Source organism: Onychostoma macrolepis, chromosome 17 (assembly GCF_012432095.1).
Source record: "Onychostoma macrolepis isolate SWU-2019 chromosome 17, ASM1243209v1, whole genome shotgun sequence".
Classification (NCBI taxonomy): domain Eukaryota; kingdom Metazoa; phylum Chordata; class Actinopteri; order Cypriniformes; family Cyprinidae; genus Onychostoma; species Onychostoma macrolepis.
In genome coordinates this window covers 24,255,300-24,276,792 of record NC_081171.1, presented here as the reverse complement: position 1 = coordinate 24,276,792, position 21,493 = coordinate 24,255,300, and the positions used below count along the sequence as shown (strand labels likewise).

Sequence of the window (21,493 nt, the reverse complement as noted above, 5' to 3'; positions counted from 1 at the left end):
TGTAATACAATTTAGTACAAAACTGAGTGTTATTTGAACTGTAAAACAGTCTATATCAGTGGTTTTTAAACTTTTTGTAATTTAAGACCACTCTTGGTCAAAATATTCAAATATCTGTTGTAATAAAAAATAAATAAATAAACACAAAAATACAATGTACATCTTTATTTGTAGTGTTTCCTTTGCATTTTAATTAAAACAATGTTAATATAACTAAATTTAAATCATTTTCAGACTTATTGGGGAATTTTACCATACTGTTCAAAGTGGATGAACTTTTGGTAAGTAAAGTTACTGTTTTCATGATAGCCGTTTAATATTTGAATCTTGTGGTTATACATTTGAAACAGAATGTATTCTAATTGCAGGGAAATGTCTATGCCCATAGACCTCCATTGTAAGTGCTTTATTGTAAATGCATTATTCAACCAGAAATTCAAAATTATTTTCTATGGTTAAAAAAAGAGAGATAAACTTTTATTTAATCAGGAACCTTCCTGTGAAAGACGGTTTGATATTCCACTTTGGAAAGATATTTTGGTATTCCAACAGTAGCAGTAAATTGTTTGGCTTTAGAGAGTGTGCCACCAACATGAGCTTATTCAACATGGTATATTAGTGGTAGAGTGGTGGTGAATTTGAAATTAGAGTTTAGAGAAGCAATAAAGTGGATAACTAAGAGTATTCAGTACTTCATGTTACATCTCTGACAGGGTTACTGCATTTCAGTGCAAATCTATTCATCATCATTAGTCTTTAGATGTTATTGGAAATGCAGGCTAATTTAATTTATGGCATATAGAACACTGCATGTATGCAAAGTGTCAACACAGTAATAATAGGCATGTTTGCTAATATTTAAAAGAACTCAAGTAGGGATGCACTGACATCAAAAATCTAGCCAGGGGTGCATTTCTTAAAAGCATGTACTAGTTTGTACTAGTAAAAATAAATAAATAAATATAAAATACATAGTAACAGTTAGGGACCAATTCTCACTATTAACTAGTTGTTTATTAGCATGCCTATTATTATCATATTGGCTGATCATTAGTACTCATAAAGCAAATATTCTGCATGACCATATACCATATTCCCTAATATGACAAAAACATCCCTACCCAATAATTAACTAACTATTAATAAGCAGCAAATTAGGAGTTTACTGAGGCAAAAGTCTTAGTTAATAGTTTGTTAATAGCAAGAATTGGACCATAAAATAATGTGTGACCTAATATATAAAAATAAATAATACTAGAAAAAAAACTAGAAAAAAATTAAACGAAAGTTAGATTTAAATGTTATCACAACCTAATAACTGAAAGTACGAAAGATAGAATTTCCTTTTAACATTTGGTTATGGCTATTAAATATAATTGAATTTATTATTGTTATTACATTGATAATGTTATTAAAAATAAACTTTAAGTGGGTGCTAGATGATCAAAAGTCATTTAAATGTAAAAATGAAGAAATGGCCATGTATAAATATCCAATCCTGACTGATACCAATAAATCAGCCGATAACTAATATGGTGTAAATACATATACAGTATTACATCCTTCAAAATATATAAAGTACATCTATAAATACTGTACTTATTTAAACCCTGTTAGATTCATTAAGCTGCCAAAGAAAGATAAGGTAATGAAAAAAGAGAAGCAATCCATGCTGCACGATATATTTCAGAACTGTACACAGGGATGCTATGAACATTGTTGCCACATTGGCTGTCATTCCTAACTTACCTTTCGTCTACCGACGGCTCCTTCTGTTGTAAGTGGGGTTTGACCCCCGTCATGGGTCGCACGTTTGTGGATAAGGCCTTGATTACATAGATGATCTCGTTCTCCCGAGTGACATCGCTGTCATACCCTACACAGACGGAGAGACGCCTCACTTTTATATCATGACATACGGCATTTAAATGAACATTTTATCACATGATGGATGGCTACCCTCTTTAAATCTAGATGACAGCGGATGACAGTAATAACTGTTCTTTATAAATGATGTTTTTCACCTCCATCATCTTCGCTCTCGATGTCTGACTCCTCGCTGTCACACTGTCTGGCCTCTCGGCAGCCCTCGGTCTCATGGCTCCAGATCATCAGACAGGTGTCAGAGCCACCGACCGACGCCAGCAAAGAGTCGTCATGCGACCAACGCACATTAGTCACATGGGTACTGTGGGCCATGTACCGCTTAAACTTTGCATATTTTCCCTATTAAGATCAAGAAAATGTTAACATGTATGAAGGTAAATGATAAATTAAAATATCTGAAATTAGAGCCACTTACACTCAAAAAAGGCTAAACATCTGTCATTTATTTAAAGTGCATTTTTATATAGAGTATAGCCAAAAATCTTGGTTTCTGGTTTAAACCTGTTTTGTTCAGTTTTTCTAAAAGCAACTTACTCTCCCCATAAAAAAACGAAAAGAAACTATTTTGTTTCTTCCACTTCAATTCTTGTCTGTTCTCCATACTCTGCTTGGCAAAAATAAATCTTAAAAAAAAAAAAACAGTGTTGATGTGCAGAACACATACTGGCAAGCTTTACTGACTGCAGAAACAACTGTGGGTTTTATTCATTTTTCTGTTTTTTTTTTAGTAAATAAATATTTTAAAAAGACATCAGGATATACATTGGCACTATTGGTACTATTGGCAACCTTAATATGAGCAAAGGTGGCTGGGAACATAAATCTGCATTGTTTATCTTTTTGATTTTTCATTAAAAAATACACAAATTTCTAACCATTGAAGTAAAACAATTGAAAGTGGGGGGAAAATCTCATTATGAAATAAATGTTTTTCTCTAGCTCACGTTGGCCACAATTATTGGCACCCAATTATAGCAACATTCTTTTCCCAAGATAACAAAAGTAATTCTCGTGTAATGCCTGATGAGGTTAGAGAACACCTGACAAGAGATCAGAGACCAGTTCTTCTCACAGAATCTCCAAATCCTTCAGATTCACAGCTCCATGTTAGTACTTCTACACTTCAGATTTTTTATCTGTTGATACTTGATAGAATCCATGATGCTATCTATCTTAACAAGATGTCCAGGATATCTGAAAGAAAAATAGGCCCACAACATTAAAGATCCAGCAGTATATTTAACCGTGGACATGAGGTACTTTTTTTTTAATCCCTGTTTGCACCAAACCCATCTGGTGGGTTTGCTTCCAAACAGCTCTTTTTTTAGTTTCATCTGACCATAGAAGCCGGTGCCATTTGAGGTTCCACTCGTGTCTGACAACTGAATATTCTGGAGTTTGTTTTTGGATGTGTGAGGAGGTTTTTTCTTGAAACCCTCCCAAACAACATGTGTTTGATATTTTTTTTGTCTTTCTTACCCTAAGATTTAACTAATCGCTGCAATTCTCCAGCTGTGATCCTTGGAGAGTCTTTGGCCACTCAAACTCTCCTCCTCACTGTGCATTAGGACGATATAGACACATCCTCTTCCAGGCAGATTTGTAACATCTTTAGTTGATTGGAACCTCTTAATTATTACCCTGATGGTGGAAATGTGGATTTTCAATGATTTAGCTATTTTCTTACAGCCACTTTCTATTTTGTGAAGCTCAATTATCTTATTCTGCACATCATAACTCCATTTTTTGGTTTAATCATCCTAGTGATGGATGATTAAGGGAATTTTGTTTTCCTCATATTTATAATCCTGTTGAACAGGAAGTCATGGCTGGACAATTTCATGCTCCAAGTCACCTTGGTGTGCTAAAAAAAAAATGTAAATATGAATGGGAATATACTTTGGAGATATTTTACTCGTAATAATTTCTAGGGGTGCCAATAATTGTGGCCAACATGCATTGGAGAAAAACATTTATTTCATAATGTGAGTTCCCCTCCCCCGCCCCTTCAATTCTTTTACTTCAATGATAGGTTAGAATTTTGTGAATTTTTTGAATGACAGATCAAAAAGATAAACAATGCAGATTTATTTTCACAGCCGCCCTTGTTCATATTTATCAAGGGTGCCAATATCAGTGGAGGGCACTGTATATCTAAATATCTTCTTTTGTGTTTCACAGCTTAAAAAAAGACATTCACTCTTTTTGGAATAACACAAGGCTGAATGAATGATGACAAATTTACATTTTTGGGTCAACTATCTCTTAGTATGGGTGATAGTAATAATTAGAGATTAAATAAAAAAAATTTTAACCTTGACTGGATATTTGAAGAGCTTGACATATCCAAGGTCGTCCCCAGTCGCTAGCAACTTCCTGTCATTGCTCAGACATGCGGAAGTAACTTCTGTAACTTCACTGACCACAGGCCAAATTCCCTCACAGGAACTTCCAAGCACACATGTCCATGTGCTCCAGTCGATCTTGTCCACCTGAGGAAAGAAAAGACAGTGTGAAAAAAAAAGAAAAATTCATCAAGATGCAGACTAATTAAATTCCTATAAACACCAAGTGTTCCCCTAACCAGAACAATATGTAGAGTTTGCTTTAAAGCTGTATGTTGTACAAAAAACTGGCATTGAGCAACACTATTAATGAAAATGAATTGGCAGCATAAATTTCAATATTAAAATCCAACTCAATCCAACAAAGATTGTAGCCAAAATGCCTCCTACAGAAGCTGTGCACTTAGCTGAAGGCAGGAGATCAGAAACACAGAAGGGCTTCCAGCGCTTACTAAATCTTAAGTTATTAACGTAAGCGTTCACTGTCTGTCCCAACATACCATGGCCTTAAGCACGGCCTAATTCCCTGCCTCCAAATTTAGAGACAAGCTAATGAAAAGTGGGCCATGTTCTTGCCCTTAAGAGTGCCCTTCCCCCTCCCAGGGTGACACACGGTGAGATGTTCAGGATCCATACCTCTGTAGCAGGAATGGTTTGCTTCTTCCCACGAGGGGCCTCGAAAAATAGCTGCTCCTTTGCCGATGTGTTGACCTGCAAAAGCTTCCCTAATACAAGAAAACAGAAGAGAGATGCTGAGATGTAACAAAATTAAGCACTGATAATCTCTTCAAATGTGAATTCTGCCAAGAGACAATATGGACAACCTGCAGTTTGTGATAATATGCAGAGTTACCATATGAATCTATATGTTTGTTTATATAAACGTGAGCACTGGATCTGAAGCAATAGCTTTAGTACAACAGTAGGGCAGGTAGAGAAGTAAACTCTCCCATTCATTTTCTCTCTAAAGTAATCAACTTTTAATTTTTTCTTGTTGCTGCAAATAAAACTGCCTTAAAATATTTTTCCTATGTCTTCTTCATTTATTTGTTCTACTTTTCAAGGACTTTTATACATATAGTACATTTTATTGCCCTTGACCTAAACTTAGACTTTCAATCAGACTCAATCATACATGAACCATTTTTATTGTTTAAACATTTCTTATATCAGTTTTTCAGAAATTACAATTGTCCCTCAGTTGCGATGTAATTTACAGCACAACGAACAACTGTGCAGCTAATAAAGATGTTTCTAAACTCAGTGTAGTTTAGCGAGGAGACAACAGTGTTGGTGAAGAGCCTGAGATGACATATGACATTTGTAATATGTGAGAAAAGCAAAAACAAAACAAAGAAATTGGATTATTGTCAGTATGAAAATGATATTTAATGGGGAGTATTCAGGTATAGTGGAAATGACGTGTTGGGAGTTTATTACATTAAAAAAACTGAAAAACAAAAATGACAAAATGAACTAAAGTTAATTAAATAGAAAAATGTTCAAGAGTAAAAAGTGCTTTTAAAGAGGTGTAGAAACATTAAAATTACAATTTTCAAATACTTTTTTGCTTCGAAAGCATAGTAAAAGGAGTTGATGTGATTCAAGGCAACTTCAAGAGCACTTTTGTGCTCTGTAGAACATCTCACAGCAAATGGAATGTACTGCTAGTTTTAAAAAAAAAGTGTTCTTTGACATTTAGACACTGAGTTTTCTTGCAGCTAAAAAAATTACATTCTAAGGGGAATATATCATTTGGATATAAACTGCAGCAGTGCACAATACAACATGATGGAAAATCAATGCATGAATCAAACTCTCTTGAAAAATCCTGTAATTTTCTGGCACGTTTTCCATCTTGCCTATACAAAACCACAGTAATTAACAGCACATGGATAACAAGAACTCACAAGAGATGTCTTTACTTCAACTAGACTCCACATTGCATAAGTGTATAAAGTTATATATAAATCAGACACATTGCATCACTATCACTCATGTTGCCTGAAATCCCCAACTCACACTAAAGATGAATGACTTCTGGTTGCTTTGTTGCTGCAAAACGCTGTCAACTTCCCTTGACTCATTCGCTCTCTGAAATACAGTGTTTGTGTCTTGTATCCGTCTCACCTCTCTTGTCCCAGTCCAGATGGGTGATGTAGTTCATGGAGCCTTTGCACACACCAACCCTCTTGCTGCTCATCACATTGTAAATATCCACAAAGGTGTCACCTGATGCCACAGCCAAATACTTGCCTGTTACTGTAATAAAAATCAGTTTTTCAGTTTTGAGCCTTACCACGACCCAGCCATCACATTCTTATTAATCTGTTAATATATTCCTGCAAGTACTTGTTAATTATATTAGCATATATGAAGGTACATCATACTGAATAGATCAGATGAAAGAATTCTTGTTTCTCAGTATTCTTGTTTTCAGTACTCAAAGCATTTCCGTTGTACTGATATTAGTGTATTAACTAACCAGGAGAGAAGCGGATTTCTGATATGATGTCTTTGCGGTGATGAAATGACACCAGGTCTTCTAGAGTGTCTGCGTTGACGATGAGGAAGCTGCCATCGTTGAGGCCCACAGCCAGAGCTTTCCCATCTGGAGAAAAGCAGCAACATCGCCCACCTGCACAAAGTTATAGGTGTTAAATGATATCTCACATCAAGCCTCTTAATAGCCAATTCTCTATATAGCCAAATATGTCGAACAATGGCCAGGTAGTAAGCAAAGGGTTAGTTTAAATATCACCCATTATTCATTCACCCTCACACTGTTCCAAACCTGTATGACTTTCGTTCTTCTTAATAATCATAATATAATTTTATTAGGGTTGATGAAGTGTCGATAGCTTATCTTAAGGATCTGGTCTATCAAGCATTATTTGATTAAATCGCTGGTCTACAGAGTATCCTATGTATGAGCAGCAGTCGTTCCTTTACAAAAATGAACTACAACCATCCCCTTTAGAGATTCTACCCTCAGGCAATCAATATGCTCTTAGGGCTAATTTGCATGCTGAATGTTCTTCACTTAAGTCATATTTTTCAGCGCAAATTGAGTTTCTGAAGCATAACGAGGTCAAGCATTGTGTAGGCTAAGCTTGGAATACAAATCACAAGAAGAGCACATAGATGAGCTATTTATAATCAGACAGAGGGGCGTTTTGTAGACAGTAATGCTTGTGTGCTTCGAATTTATGTCACTGAAAAACAAGCTAGTGAAGAACTGTAGCTGGTCATACAGTTATTTCTCCTTGTTACATCATAGTAGTAGTAACCCTTAGCATGGTTTAATTGCTGTAAGGGTTTTTAGATGTAATATTGTAAGGATGGGATAGATCACATGACTTTGTATGACATGCTTTCTTCTGCAGAACACAAAAAACACACACACTTTTAGTTACCATTGACATCTACTGTATGGAAATAAACTGTGAAAATACACATTTCTCAAAACATGCTCCACAGAAGAACGAAGGTTTGTAAAGACATGAGGGTGAGTAAATGATGACAGTTTTTGGGGTCTATTCCTTTAAGGAAGCCCTGTACAATTAAGTTGGAGACATTTGTAGAGGTCTTGAAATTGACTGTTTAGGGATATGTATTGATGTAAAAATTATCCTTGTGAAATAGAAGTGTTCTTAATTGTAATTAATGTGCGTTTGTTGTCTACTTCAAATCTTAAAAGTATAGTTTTATACAACTGTACATGGCACTTTTACTTAATTTAACACTTCTATGGCACTTTTAAGTATGTTTCTTAACACTTCTTAAAAAGTGCATGTCGTAAAAATTTGAAATGAAACATTTTACTAAAAAGGTTTATATTAAATTAAAAATATAGTACAAAAACGTTTTAGTTTATACATTTTAAATCATTATGTTTTTGTCATACTTTCAAAAAGTACACTTATTAACATACCAAAACATATACTTGATTCATATTTCAACTGTAGAGTGTTATCTGAAATTACATTTAAATATAAATGTTTTGATATTATATAATACATTTATATTTTTTCAATGTACTAAATTGTCATTGTTACAAATGTGTACATGTCATTATTACAAACTCAAATTCTCAAGGCAAGGAAGAACTGTGAAATTAGTCCAATGACACATTCTTTAGGAAAATTAATGATCAAATAAAAAGCTATTTCATTGCAAAACCACATTGTACAGTAGCTTAATTTTAGGGTAGCAGTAAAGTGAATATTCAATATATGACCCTGCCATAGCCCATTGTTTCAAATCATCCTTGTTACTGTGTGCTGTTTTAAGAGATTATTGAGCGTTACTTTTATTCATATAATAATTTTTGGTAATCACTTTAATTTTTAATTGTACAATACTATAGCAATAACACTAATGTATGCATGATTACTAGCACTCCCAACACAACTAGCACTAAACAAAACTCGGTAACACTTTATTTTAAGGTGTCATAATACATAGTAATTACTTAATTAAGTACTTAGTAGTAGCCGTTGTACTTACATGAAACAAAATGTACTTACCATGTAACTAAGTTATGGAACAGCCTGTAATTACAGTTTGTAATTATGTAGATGTAATAGGCAGCTACTGTTACACATATGTAACAGACCGAGTCGGTAGTAGTTACGCAACTACTTGTACACTTAAGTATAATCTTGATACACTTTATTTTAAGTAGCTTGTGCCTGTGTAATATTCTGTAATTTTAATGTAATTAAAAATGTATTACATGTATTTTAGCTGTGTACTGGTGGGTTAAATCAAACTAAGGTGCAGCTGGATAAGGTGTATAGTATAGATACACCTGAATTACACTTAAGTACAATCTTGATTCACTTTATTTTAAGTAGCTTATGTCTGTGTACATACATTTATAATTACGTTGTATAAAGTCTGCAACACATATGTAACAATCTTTTGGTTACACAAGTAGCAGTGTAACAGACTCGGTCTGTTACATATGTGTAACAGTAGCTGCCTTTTACATCTACATAATTACAAACTGTAAGTACAGGCTGTTCCATAACTTAGTTACATGGTAAGTACATTGTGTTTCATGTAAGTACAACAGCTACTACTAAGTACTTAACTATGTAATTACTCTGTATTATGGACACCTTAAAATAAAGTGTTACCCAAAACTCTAATCCTAAACCTATAGTAAGTACACACTCTTAATTACTATTGCTCAGTACTCACTAATTACACTGCAACACGGACACATTAAAAGAAAGTGTGACCCAATATTTTATTAAGGCCTGTGGACACATGGAAAAAGCAGCAGATACTAATCTGAGTAATTAGTAAACACCTGCTTACCTTTCTTGAGTTTGCGTACGGCAAGCATGCAGTGGCTGGGGGAGAGATCCCATATGCGCAGTGTCTTATCGTCGCTCACAGTGGCACACAGTGGCAGATGCGGGTGAGTGGCAAGACCCCATACCTCGCCCTCCATGTGACCCTAAACACAGCCCACACACACACATTATGAATGAATGAGGCATTTATATAGCGCTTATATTTATATAACACTTCAACCTAACTCTCATTCTTTTAAGCACAAACACATCTCCTTTCTTATGCTCATGACAGACAATTAAGTTAGCAAATTACATCAAGCTTTTACCGCCTGAGAAATTTTATTTAAAAGAGTACTTCTACATTTTTCTAGTGAGCATGGTGGCAGTAATTCATCAAATGATGGAGAAGACCATTATAAGTGGGCATATATCCAGACACACGGTGTTAAAGAGCTGATTAAGGACTCTGAAACACAGTGGTGGAGTGATGCTGTACAGTCCCAGCAAAGTACGCCAGATCATGGTAGTCTGCCGTATCCTCCACAGTCTCCTTTGCGTCTATACCTGATTGGCTAAAATGATCCACATGCAAATAAACAATACTGTCAGCAGGCACAATTCATTTTTAGAGAATTTCCCCTAGGTTATTCTGACGCACCCAAGGGATCCATAAAAAGTTTTCTGGAAAAGCATTCAGAGTGCAATAAATAAGAATTCAATCAATCTCAAATGTTTTCTAGCAGCAAGTAGGACCTATACAATCTATGACTAAGGCTTGCTAAATGCAGAGTTTTGTTGTTGTTTTTGTTCATTTCTACATCCTACTAATCGCTTGATAAATTAACAAGCTCACATAAAGCAATGGACGGTTTGCACCAACTGATATATAACATTTATTAGGTAAACAATGCCTTCAATAACAAGCACCAACCTGTAATTTATCACTGTGTCTGACTCTAAAACTCAAGCCACACTAGCCAAAAAGACACATTTAATCATTGCCCAAAAACTAGCTATTTTGCTAAACCATGGCAGTCTGAGTGCAGAAATACTGGAAAACTACTATTTTTTGCCCAGTCTGCAGTTACTGCCATTTACCATTTATTACATAACAACAGCCTCGGACCATTTTGTTTGTCTCTGAAGTGGAACTGGAGCAATTTAGTTCCAGTGATGATGGCAAAACTCTGTTGTGCAGAACACAACAATACAAAGTGGTTCAGTGGTGAGGGCAGGTGGAGACAGACACTTGACTGACTCATTCATTCTCAGGGTCATTTACGGGTGCTGCTGTAAGGAAAAAAGGTTTAAAAAAGTAGATTTTTTAGAAGTAGAAAATAACACTGTTTGCAAGACAACGGAAAGGAGAAAAGAGTTGGACAAAGAATGACAGGCATGCAATACAGGTGGTTAATTAGATGTATTTTGCACAATTTTGTACAGAAAAAGGCTTAAGACAGAAGACCTATCACAGTTCAGTATGCAAATACTACAATTATATGACCAATGTTTTTAAAGACAAAAACAGACAAAATCTGTTCTAAACAACTGAAGAACATTAAATGGTTCAAACTAAATTAAACAGAACAGAAAGATGCCTTGAAACCACTCCTACAAAGTTTATAATGTATATATTAATAGAAAAAAAATTATACTAATAGGATTCAGTATAAACCATAAACCACAAGATCAACCAATGAAACATCAACCTTCTAAAAGAAGGTTTTAATAGAGTTTTAGGCCCCGCTTACACTAGTGCATTTTCGTTTTAAAACGTATAACTTTTGCTATAGTTACGCCTATCGTTTACACTACTCCGGCAATTTCGAGGTCGAAATCGTAGACTTTTGAAAACGCCGCAGACCCCGTTTTAGTTTGTAAACTCTGGGGTAGCGTTTCAGTGTAAACGGAGCAAAACGGAGAATTTTGAAAACGATGGCGTGGTAAACGCAATAACATCATGCTCATTATTGTACCCATAGATATGTATGGGTAGTTTCCCCACTCAACCGCTCCAAGCACGCAGATGCGTCCGCCATCTAAATAATAGGGCATCTACCTATACATATCTATGGTTGTACCTGCATGAATGGTCATGTGACATGCATTTTCTCACGGTTGTGTAGTGTAAACGGAGATCGTTTCTGAAATGCAGCGGAAACGCCAGTGTAAGTGGGGATCGTTTTTATTCTAAAACGCCGTTTTAAAAAGTGTAAAAGGGGCCTTATTTTCAAATGTTACTGTGTTGTGATTTAAATAGATGAACTGTAATGAAAGTTGTTTTTGTTTTTTTTAAACGGTTGTGTAATACATTACCAGCTCACTGTCATAATGAACAGAAGCAAGTGTTGTCAGACATAACAAAGAGGCTTTTTCAAATCTGACGAATAAAAAAGCCTTCATACTGTTGCACAAGGTACAGTATGTGCAGACATTAACCATGCATTATAAAACAGACAGTTCCAGTCCTTGTCTGATGATTGACTGAGCCATGTTCAAAGTTGTTGTAAAATACTCTTTAAACACACACCTGTGACTATAAACACCAGTATTACTGCACCACTGCATTGGTTTCTAGCAACTTCTGTGTTGCTTGGTAACTCTTCTGATAAACATTACTGGAGAACTTCGCATTCTGCCTATTAACTCCCCTTCACTGTTCTAAAATCACTGTAAACCTTGGCTTCTTGGGGCTTATTGGTTTAATGTATGCACATGGCTTATTCACAAGTGCATAATTTAATTGAGGGAAGGCCGCATGAATCTGTTAAGCCTCTTAATTTTCAACAATTTAGTTCATTAGGGAAAAACACAGTAATAATATTTAAACAATCCTTTGTTTAGTCATATTTCTCAGAGTGTTTTTTCCCCCCAAAATGGCTTGGTGTGCTAATCTGACAGTTGAATCTGCCTTACCTGAACCAGAAGAGTGATGGGCCCATTTTTGTCCACCTCCAGAATCTCTCCGTTCTTTGTTCCTACAAGAATATACCCATGACCCAAGGATATGGCACGAATGGAGGGGTTGTCCTCTAAAAGCAAACCTGCAGGAAGGGACATGTTATAAATAAACACTCATCCATGACCTTGGCTTTCTATTTATTAAACGCACTGAATGTTCTTTGAGAATGCATGGAGGTATTTGTCCTGAATGGCTTTAATTGCATAAGTTATTCACACTGTTGAAGTTACACTGCAAAAACAGTTTCTTAATTAGTATGTTTGTCTTGTTTTCCAGTAAAAAATGAAAACAGTGTACAATAAAAGATAGATAGATAGATAGATAGATAGATAGATAGATAGATAGATAGATAGATAGATAGATAGATAGATAGAAATATAGAAAGATAGAAAGATAGATAGATAGACAGACAGACAGACAGACATCCTCACCTTTGGAGCCTGGGGCCAGCACCGCTCGTTTTATGGCATACGTCTTGAGGCATCTCTCAAACGTGTCGTCCCACAAAGCCACTATTCCATCCTTTCCACCAGTCACAAAACCCTTAGTAACAATACATTCAAATTATATTTCTGAAATATTTAAAGGGATAGTAACTCAATCTTATTTCCTATTTGAAGCTAAATCTGATACCTTCTCCAGGGCGTGCATGCTAAAAACTGGTCCATCATGAGCTTTGACGGTTTTCAACAGGAACATGTCTCTCCAGATGCAGATGTCTCCAGTGCAGGTTCCTGAGAACACCATTTCTTCCGTCCAGCCGTATACCGCGCACATCATTGTTTCAGTTTTTCCCATGCTGCCCTTTTTCCCAATCAGTCCACCACCTGAGAACAGCAAAGGTTTGTGAGGTGATACTCACATACTCCACAAGACGTCCACATAAATCCGGATAAATTTGAAAACATTTATCTCCTCTAAGTTTTGGCCTTTTGTACACACTAAGACACTGTCGAGCAAAAATTGACCTTTTTGAATGAAGATGCTCTCCTGCTCTACATTTGAAAACACTGTTTTTATGTTGTAGTGTGGACTGCAAAACAGACGTATTCAAAAACGATGATGCACATTTAGTCATATGCTTGGAATTGTACCCCTCACTACGTTTGTGCCGCAATGTTGTGCCTGCTATACACTTTGCCCAAAATAATATTGCTAAAGATAAGTTACTTTGTATTCATTTCTGCAAAGTTGACACAATATTTACTCACAATTGCTATTCTGTGGCAAAAGATGATGACAGTTGCATTTCAGTGTACGTTACATGACAAAGACTTGCTAAAAATGGTTTTACAGATGACAATGTTGTCAGAATGATCCTATTCACACGGATCTGTGAAAACAACTTAAAATGCTATATTATGCACGCCATGTCAGTAGTTGCCGATGTGATGCAAAGCAAACACACAATACGCATATGCATGACATTGTTTTCACAAATTTGTGTTTTTATAGTTTACACAGAGACAATAGTTTTCAAATCGTACACTTACACAATTTGCATGCCAAAAAATGCTGTTGTAAAGTAAATGAATGGCCAAAATGCATAAAAAGTTTTCAATTTTTTTGGTGAAAGTGGTGTCGTGTAAATGCCCCCAAAGGCCACACATGGAATGACAATTTTGAGTGCGACCTGTGACATCTGAATGAGCGACTTTTGGAAAACACTGAAAAAAACATTTTGGATGGACAGCATTTTGAAATGAAAGCAGCATTCTCAAATATATCCGGATTAATATGGACCTAGCCATAGACTTACCTGCTCTATGCCAAAATTTCATGTGTTTCACTCCAGCGGTTATCAGTTTATCTGGCATGTACGGGTTGATCTTAATGACAAATATTTTGTCTTTACTTCCCCTGTAAATAAAAAAAAAAAAGAGACATTTATGTTGTTAAATGTATTTGGGATTCTTTTGCTAACACCAAAAAGGATAAACTGAACAGCCCTCAATCTATTTTAAGAGTTTAAAGGTTCGCAATCGGCACTGTAGGGCTGTAATTGACCTGTCTGCTGTGTTGTTTCCACTGTCTGAGTGCCGGTGGGGAATTTAGCAGCACGGGGGACAGTGGCTGTTTGCAGTTTTGCATTAGGCCCTATGTGGAGCGGCAGAGCACTGAGCAGTGACTGCACTGTCAGGCCCTATTTACTTCCACCCGCACAAGCATCCTCTCTACCAGAGAAAGCCCCAGGGAGGAGTCAGCTGGAGCTCTGCACTACCTATGAACTCAAGAGCATCCAGACAGGGGAATACAAACGCTTCAGACTCTAAGAGCAGGTAGGCGCTCTTTGAAACCTTGCTATATTACCGCAGTAAACCATGAAAGGATGTACACTACTTTTTAACAGGTTAAAGAGTTGTATTTGAATGTAATGGTAGCAAAAGCTGTTTTACACAAGACATTTTCTTAAGAAATTCTAGGTTGCCACCACATTCCAAGGACATCGTGGATGCTTGACAGAGCTTTTCTGTGTAATACTTAAGGCTAGTAATAATAATGTTTTGAACATGGTTTATGTCGATTTTAAAAACAGAACTTTAAAGTTTTAAAGGTTTCTAAAATATAAAGACAGTTTTATATTTACTGTATAAAGACCCATTTATAGTGGGGAAATAAAATAGTATAAATATGTGTAACTCTCATGTTTTCTGACCAGTTTAAATGTAAGTAATTGTTCCTATTTTATTTTATTTATTTATTATTTAACACATTTTTTTCTGAAATATTCTATGGACCCGTGCGGCTCACCGTGTGGGATTTTAAAAGCTAGTTTTAAAACAAAAAAAAAGTCTAATATAAGCACTAGAGATACAACACCAATACTGCCATTTAAATGAACACAACACACCAAATAAATAAATAACTAAATGCAATTTTAATTAACATCTAACACAGTATATTGTGATAGAAGGATAAAAAAAAAATCTCTTAGTTGATATAAACCAGCCGTATCATGAAAATCACTCCTTCGGGAGAGAAAAGAACAGCAGTGGGATTCATGATTCTCTTCTGGGATAATGATCATGCTGAGACAGAGATTGTAAGATAAACAGGCTAAAGTCATGAAGAAGTGTTGAGAAACTAATTTGCTATAATGGATTGATGCCAATATATTTTAGATGACATACATAAATATGACAAAAGAATAAAGTTCATCTGGGAAAAAGTAATTAAAAAGAGTCATAAAAACTTTGGCTGCTTGGTGAAAAAAGCACATTTCTTTTAAATCCCCGAGAAATAGTTTGATGAATGCAATTTGAAACAGAAATTTAGAATGGGACATATCAAATTGCTTTATTTTTTAAATGGCCAATAGGGGTTTAGTTTACAACAGATTCGCTTCTAGTTATTGCTAGTCAATTGTACAGGTAATACTGGAAGAGGGAATTCATTCTAGACACAATTTTATTGGACAGATATTTTTGAGTCATCAATATTTTTTATTTTTTATTTTTTTTCCTGTAAGATAATTACTGTGACTTTCACATGCTTATATCTGCCAAAAGTGTATTTTGTCAGCTTTTAGGAGCACACAAGCACATCATTTGCCCCAAGCAAACAAACTTTGACTACAACTTTAACGAAGCAAAGCAGGTATTATTCACTCACCGGATGGTGGAGAGCTTCTCTCCTTTCCTCCAGTCCCAAAGGACGATGGTATGGTTGTCATCTAGACCCACTGAAGCCAGCCTCTTCCCATCCGCTGCAGAGACAGACATCATACGGCTCTGATTATACTCAACATCAGCCAAATAACGGCATGTATATCATGTAATGATTTTATACCATCTCCACCCAGCTAACAATGAAACAAGATGTCTCAAGTAATACAATGTGACAGCATCTCTCCAGTGGAAATTTCAATTTGATGGCATCTAATGAGAATAATCATTTATGTTTAGGCCCATGACATTGACAGATACTAGAAGGCTCTGCAGTTTTAGCTTTGCCAAGAGAAGCTCTTCTATACACCTGACCCTTTGATTTTCAACACGAAATTTGTCTCGTTTAACAAATTGTAGATCTGTTCACAAACAATGTTTCAGCAATTTCAGAATCAATGCATACAAAAATAAATAAATGTGATCTGTGGTTTTACATCTTAGGTACATGGACTATTCCTGCATAAATGGGCAGTTTATGGAAACAATAATCTGCAAAATAGACAAGAATATGTGGCAAACCTGCTGTGAAATCCACTGTTACAAATCCTATTCAGAGTTGTTACAGATAGATAAAATGTCAAGTTCTGAATGTCAAACAGTTCATGCCTCACTTTAAGAAAATATAACAACAACAAAAAAATTCCTTTTGATTCTATATTTCACTCAAAGCTTCCTTTGTTTCACACAAAGGACTACACACACACACAGTTTTGCCACAGGTGGCTGACCTAATTCTTTCCAGACTGGAAATACTATTCTATTCATACTTTGATTCAGACCATGAGTCATACTATTTTAGATGTGTCAGAAAGTGGAGCTATTTGTTCATTTTAGTATTTGAAGGATCATTTTAATCCTCCAGGGTCTTCTATTTGTAGTATACTTTGGCTCTTCACTCCACTTCACTATTTTCACTTCATAAAGAATATAAACCATCATTCAAAAGTTTGGGGTGAGTAGGATTTTTTTAACTTAAGAAATTAATACCAATTTTAATCGAGGATGCATTAAATTGACAAGAAATAAGTTACACTGACATGAAAAATTGAAGTTTAATCTTTCATAAACTCCCTAATCAACAGTAATAGTCATGTTGCCATTAATAATCAGGATACCAGACTTGACCCCAGGGTGGGGCTTTATTCACAGTGCATACCTGAGAAGTCAAGTGCACACACCCCAAACTGGTGGAATCCTTTAAGAACAGACAACGGCTTTAAAAACTCTGTTTCCCATACGTGAATAGAAGAATCACGGCCCACCTGGATAAGAAACAAACACAGATAATTAATATGCCCTGACCATAAGCTAACTAAAGTGATTTTTATCTATTCAGTAGAGAAACATCTCTGCTCTGTATGCTGTTGATGACAAAGACAGACGTTTGTGCAGCTGACTGTACCTGGCCTGTGGCTACATAGTCTTTGACGGGGTGGATGGCCAGACAGAGGATTTCATCATCATGGCCCAGGTAAAAGCGCTGTGTGTTCTGCTGTCTGTTGTACACCACTCCCACAGCCGCCACATGATACACAATCTCACCAGTCTGAGTGTAGAAGAGGTTACTTCTGCAGTCATAACCTCTGTAACTGAAACACACATTCACACACACACACACACACACACATATTACAAATGTCTCCTCAACCATAGCTCATCCTATACCCGATACTAAAGTCACTTGCATGCATGCATGTACATATATCTATCTGAATGTAATTGTATTCAAGTGAATTTGAATATTTCCAAATCTTCTGAATCCATTCACCAAAACAATTTGCTCTGTAATGACATAACTAAGCCAGTAGGTGGCGACAGGTGAATGCTTTTTTTTAATCATGAGTGAGTCACTGAATAAGGCACTCAACTGACTTGTTTAAAAAACATGTTTTTTACGGAACATCTAGTTATGACATTTTGATGAGGTCATGCATGAACTGTTCAAAATAAGATCTATAATATGTATTAAAAATGAACTGAGCATTGAGATACAAATAACAACAAAGCTTTTTAATAATAATAATAATAATAATAATTCCTTACATTTATATAGCGCTTTTCTAGGCACTCAAAGCGCTTTATATTGTGAGGGGGTCTCCTCAACCACCACCAGTGTGCAGCATCCACCTGGATGATGCGACGGCAGCCATAGTGCGCCAGAACGCCCACCACACACCAGCTTATTGGTGGAGAGGAGACAGAGTGATGAAGCCAATCAGCAGATATGGGGATTGTTAGGAGGCCATGAGGGTCAGAGGCCAATGGACGAATTTGGCCAGGATGCCGAGGTCACACCTCTACTCTTTTCGAAAGACATCCTGGGATTTTTAATGACCACAGAGAGTCAGGACCTCGGTTTAACGTCTCATCCGAAGGACGGTGCTTTTTACAGTATAGTGTCCCCATCACTATACTGGGGCGCTAGGACCCACACAGACCACAGGGTGAGTACCCCCTGCTGGTCTCACTAGCACCTCTTCCAGCAGCAACCTAGTTTTCCCAGGAGGTCTCCCATCCAGGTACTGACCAGGCTCAACTCTGCTTAGCTTCAGTGAGTAACCAGTCTTGGGCTACAGGGTGACATGGCTCCGACGTCTTTTAAATGTTTATTTATTTATTTTTATCCATTTTGTAAACCGCAGAGCATAACTTTTATCAAGCTTTAGAAAAGCAACACTGGCTTAAATAAATTTCATGATGTCTTTACATCATTTTAATTGTTTATGATCGTCATCATTTTTCATAATTTTTCAGTCTCCGCTTACAGCGCTGTAAATGCATTAGTGTCGTTTCTACTTATTTCAATAAATAGACAAATAGATAGAGACAAACAAATGGGATTTTATCCAGTGACCTAAATTGCCTTGCTTCTGCAAACCACTGAGAAACCTCATCTAAATATTTTCCTCAGCATCATCTCTTCATCCTCTAAAAGCAGATCCAGGTCTATTCTAGCAGCCAATGCACAGCTTCACTGGGCAACAATGCAATTACAATTGTCCATCTGATGACCTATGGATGCATTTGAAACAAATGCTACACATTTGCAGTTCACCTTGATGCAGCTATGGTTTTCACTGCAGGCATTTGAGTGTTTTTGAGAAGGATTAGCATGTTTGAGCTTTCAAAGACCAAAACTGATGGGCAAGTCCAGTTTCCAGGACAACTTCTACACTGGTGAACAGCACAAGACAGTCTTTCACTTTCTCCCCCGACTTCAACTGTTCTCAGAGTAGATGGAAAGCATGAGCTTGTGGGCATAGTTTTAACTACCTTCAGTCTGCCATGTAAAGGGTGAAAAGGAAAGCAGACAGCACGGTTCCTAAGGCACCTCAGCGTTGGTCACCATCTTCTCCAGAACACAGCTGGAGGCTGTCAGAAAGGTCTAATAATCCAGCAGACTGTGGGGGTGTTCACATGCATCACTCTGAGCTTTGTCTGAGTCAGAGAGGCAGGCTGATGGTGAAGGTATTGGTAATGTCAAAGAACATCAACCTGGAGACAATCTTCATAAGATGTGTGAACTGACAGCAACTGCTTTATAGTCTCTAAGAGTAACTACGGTTCATGTTTCAGACTGAGACTGGGCTCTTTTATGCATATTTTTAGCTAAATCAACTTAGTTGAAGATTTGCAGGTGCATATTAAATAATGAAAGATAAATACAGACATCTTTACACTGTGTCTACACCAGATGTGTGGTCTATTCAAAATTAAATCACTACCATTACAATCAACGTCGTTTTTTTTTACAAATATCATGCTATGAATTTTAATCTTTCTGCATTAAAAAAAGAGTATGTTTCTGGATTTTATATTAATCACATTTTTCTGAATGAATCACAGATAATAGATATTAATATAATATATCTATATTGCACACTGAATCTCCAAATGAATGTAGAAAGAACATAAAGATGGTATATTTGAAATATGTGTTTAATGGCATCTTTTTACTAAGTAGCCTATTATTCATAAAGGCCAATATCACTGCTACTGATGTCTCTATTAAATGATGTCTCTATTTCCCCCTCAATTTTAGCCATTAATTAAAGCCATTCAACATTGCAGTATAATTTAAAGCCATTATTTTTCACATTTAAAGGGATAGTTCACCCAAAAATGAAAAATTCTGTCATCATTTACTCACCCTCAAGTAGTTCCAAACCTGTATGAATGTCTTTGCTCTGCCGAACACAAAGGAAGATATTCTGAAGAATGTGGGAAACAGAGCAGTTCTGGGGCACCATTGACTTCCATAGTATTTTTTTCCTACTATGGAAGTCAATGGTGCCCCAAAACAGCCTGGTTACAAACTTTCTTCAAAATATCTTCCTTTTTGTTCGGCAGAACAAAGACATTCATACAGGTTTGGAACTACTTGAGGGTGAGTAAATGATGACAGAATTTTTCATTTTTGGGTGAACTATCCCTTTAATAGGTTTTGAAATTGAACTTAACTTTTAATTTAAGTAAACTGAAAACAATCTTCACATTACTGTATGCATGAACTATAAATTGAATTAAACTGATTTCTCTTTTTCTTTTGTTCTTTGATTAACATCAGTGATTGCAGCAGGTTTCACTTTAAAAGCAGTGCTGTCTCTTTAATACCTGATGCACATGACGCAGACCTGAACCAACATGTTTGAGCTTCTATATTTAACATATTTGATGCACACTTTAGTAACAAATCACTCAAAAGTTACTTATTTACTGCTTATTTATTTCTAAGCTGTCAGACTATCTGAAATGATGTTATATGTATTACTGTAGTAATTGTTACATAATTATTTACATTTGACCAAGTATTGGATTGAGATTGGTAAATACTCAGTATTTAAAGGCTCAGAATATTCAATTACTTGTATATTGTATTATATTATTAATACTGTAACTCAGAACAACAACAAAAAAAATACTTGTATAAAAAAAGCAGGTCACAGTGGTCAGGCTGTAACATGGTAACTGGTTTGTGTCCAAACTGTCCACTATGTTTATGTTTGGAAGACATGATTTGTTTGCCATCTGTTCAGTACTTTTGAGAGCTCCTCAAATAACAAACCACGATGGCTTTCAATGCTGTTTGGGAACTGTTGAAGCACTTACCCATGAATAAAGTGCAACCTCAATCCACTGGCTGGAGCTCTTTCCCTTTTCTTCATGGCCATGGCACGATGCTTCTCCTTACACTGCTCTTTAAGCTGAGGTAGATCTTCTTTGTAAACCTAAACCAAAAAGCTTCATCATAAAACTCCCAAAACACACAACTGAGGCAAATGTGTGTGAATTGTTTGCTGTCAGCTTTTGATAAATATATGT

At 36.1% G+C, this 21,493-nt stretch overlaps 1 protein-coding gene across 8 annotated transcripts in view; it reads right to left on the bottom strand.

Annotated features, from left to right (window-relative positions):
• Positions 1–21,493, bottom strand: part of eml5 (EMAP like 5) — an 87,676-nt gene that overhangs the window by 21,830 nt on the left and 44,353 nt on the right. For all 8 annotated transcript variants that reach the window (XR_009266819.1, XR_009266818.1, XM_058750195.1 and 5 more), the window contains 15 exons: positions 21,281–21,399; positions 17,574–17,760; positions 17,328–17,433; positions 16,116–16,209; positions 14,263–14,363; positions 13,137–13,330; positions 12,935–13,046; positions 12,458–12,585; positions 9,561–9,702; positions 6,718–6,870; positions 6,363–6,494; positions 4,869–4,957; positions 4,203–4,379; positions 2,025–2,226; positions 1,750–1,876 (listed from right to left, as the gene is read on the bottom strand). Coding sequence is in view for 6 of the 8 variants with exons in the window: in XM_058750195.1 (XP_058606178.1) it covers positions 1,750–1,876; positions 2,025–2,226; positions 4,203–4,379; positions 4,869–4,957; positions 6,363–6,494; positions 6,718–6,870; positions 9,561–9,702; positions 12,458–12,585; positions 12,935–13,046; positions 13,137–13,330; positions 14,263–14,363; positions 16,116–16,209; positions 17,328–17,433; positions 17,574–17,760; positions 21,281–21,399 (2,063 nt within the window). In the remaining 2 variants the exon portion in view is untranslated. The remainder of the gene's footprint in view (positions 1–1,749; positions 1,877–2,024; positions 2,227–4,202; positions 4,380–4,868; positions 4,958–6,362; positions 6,495–6,717; positions 6,871–9,560; positions 9,703–12,457; positions 12,586–12,934; positions 13,047–13,136; positions 13,331–14,262; positions 14,364–16,115; positions 16,210–17,327; positions 17,434–17,573; positions 17,761–21,280; positions 21,400–21,493) is intronic.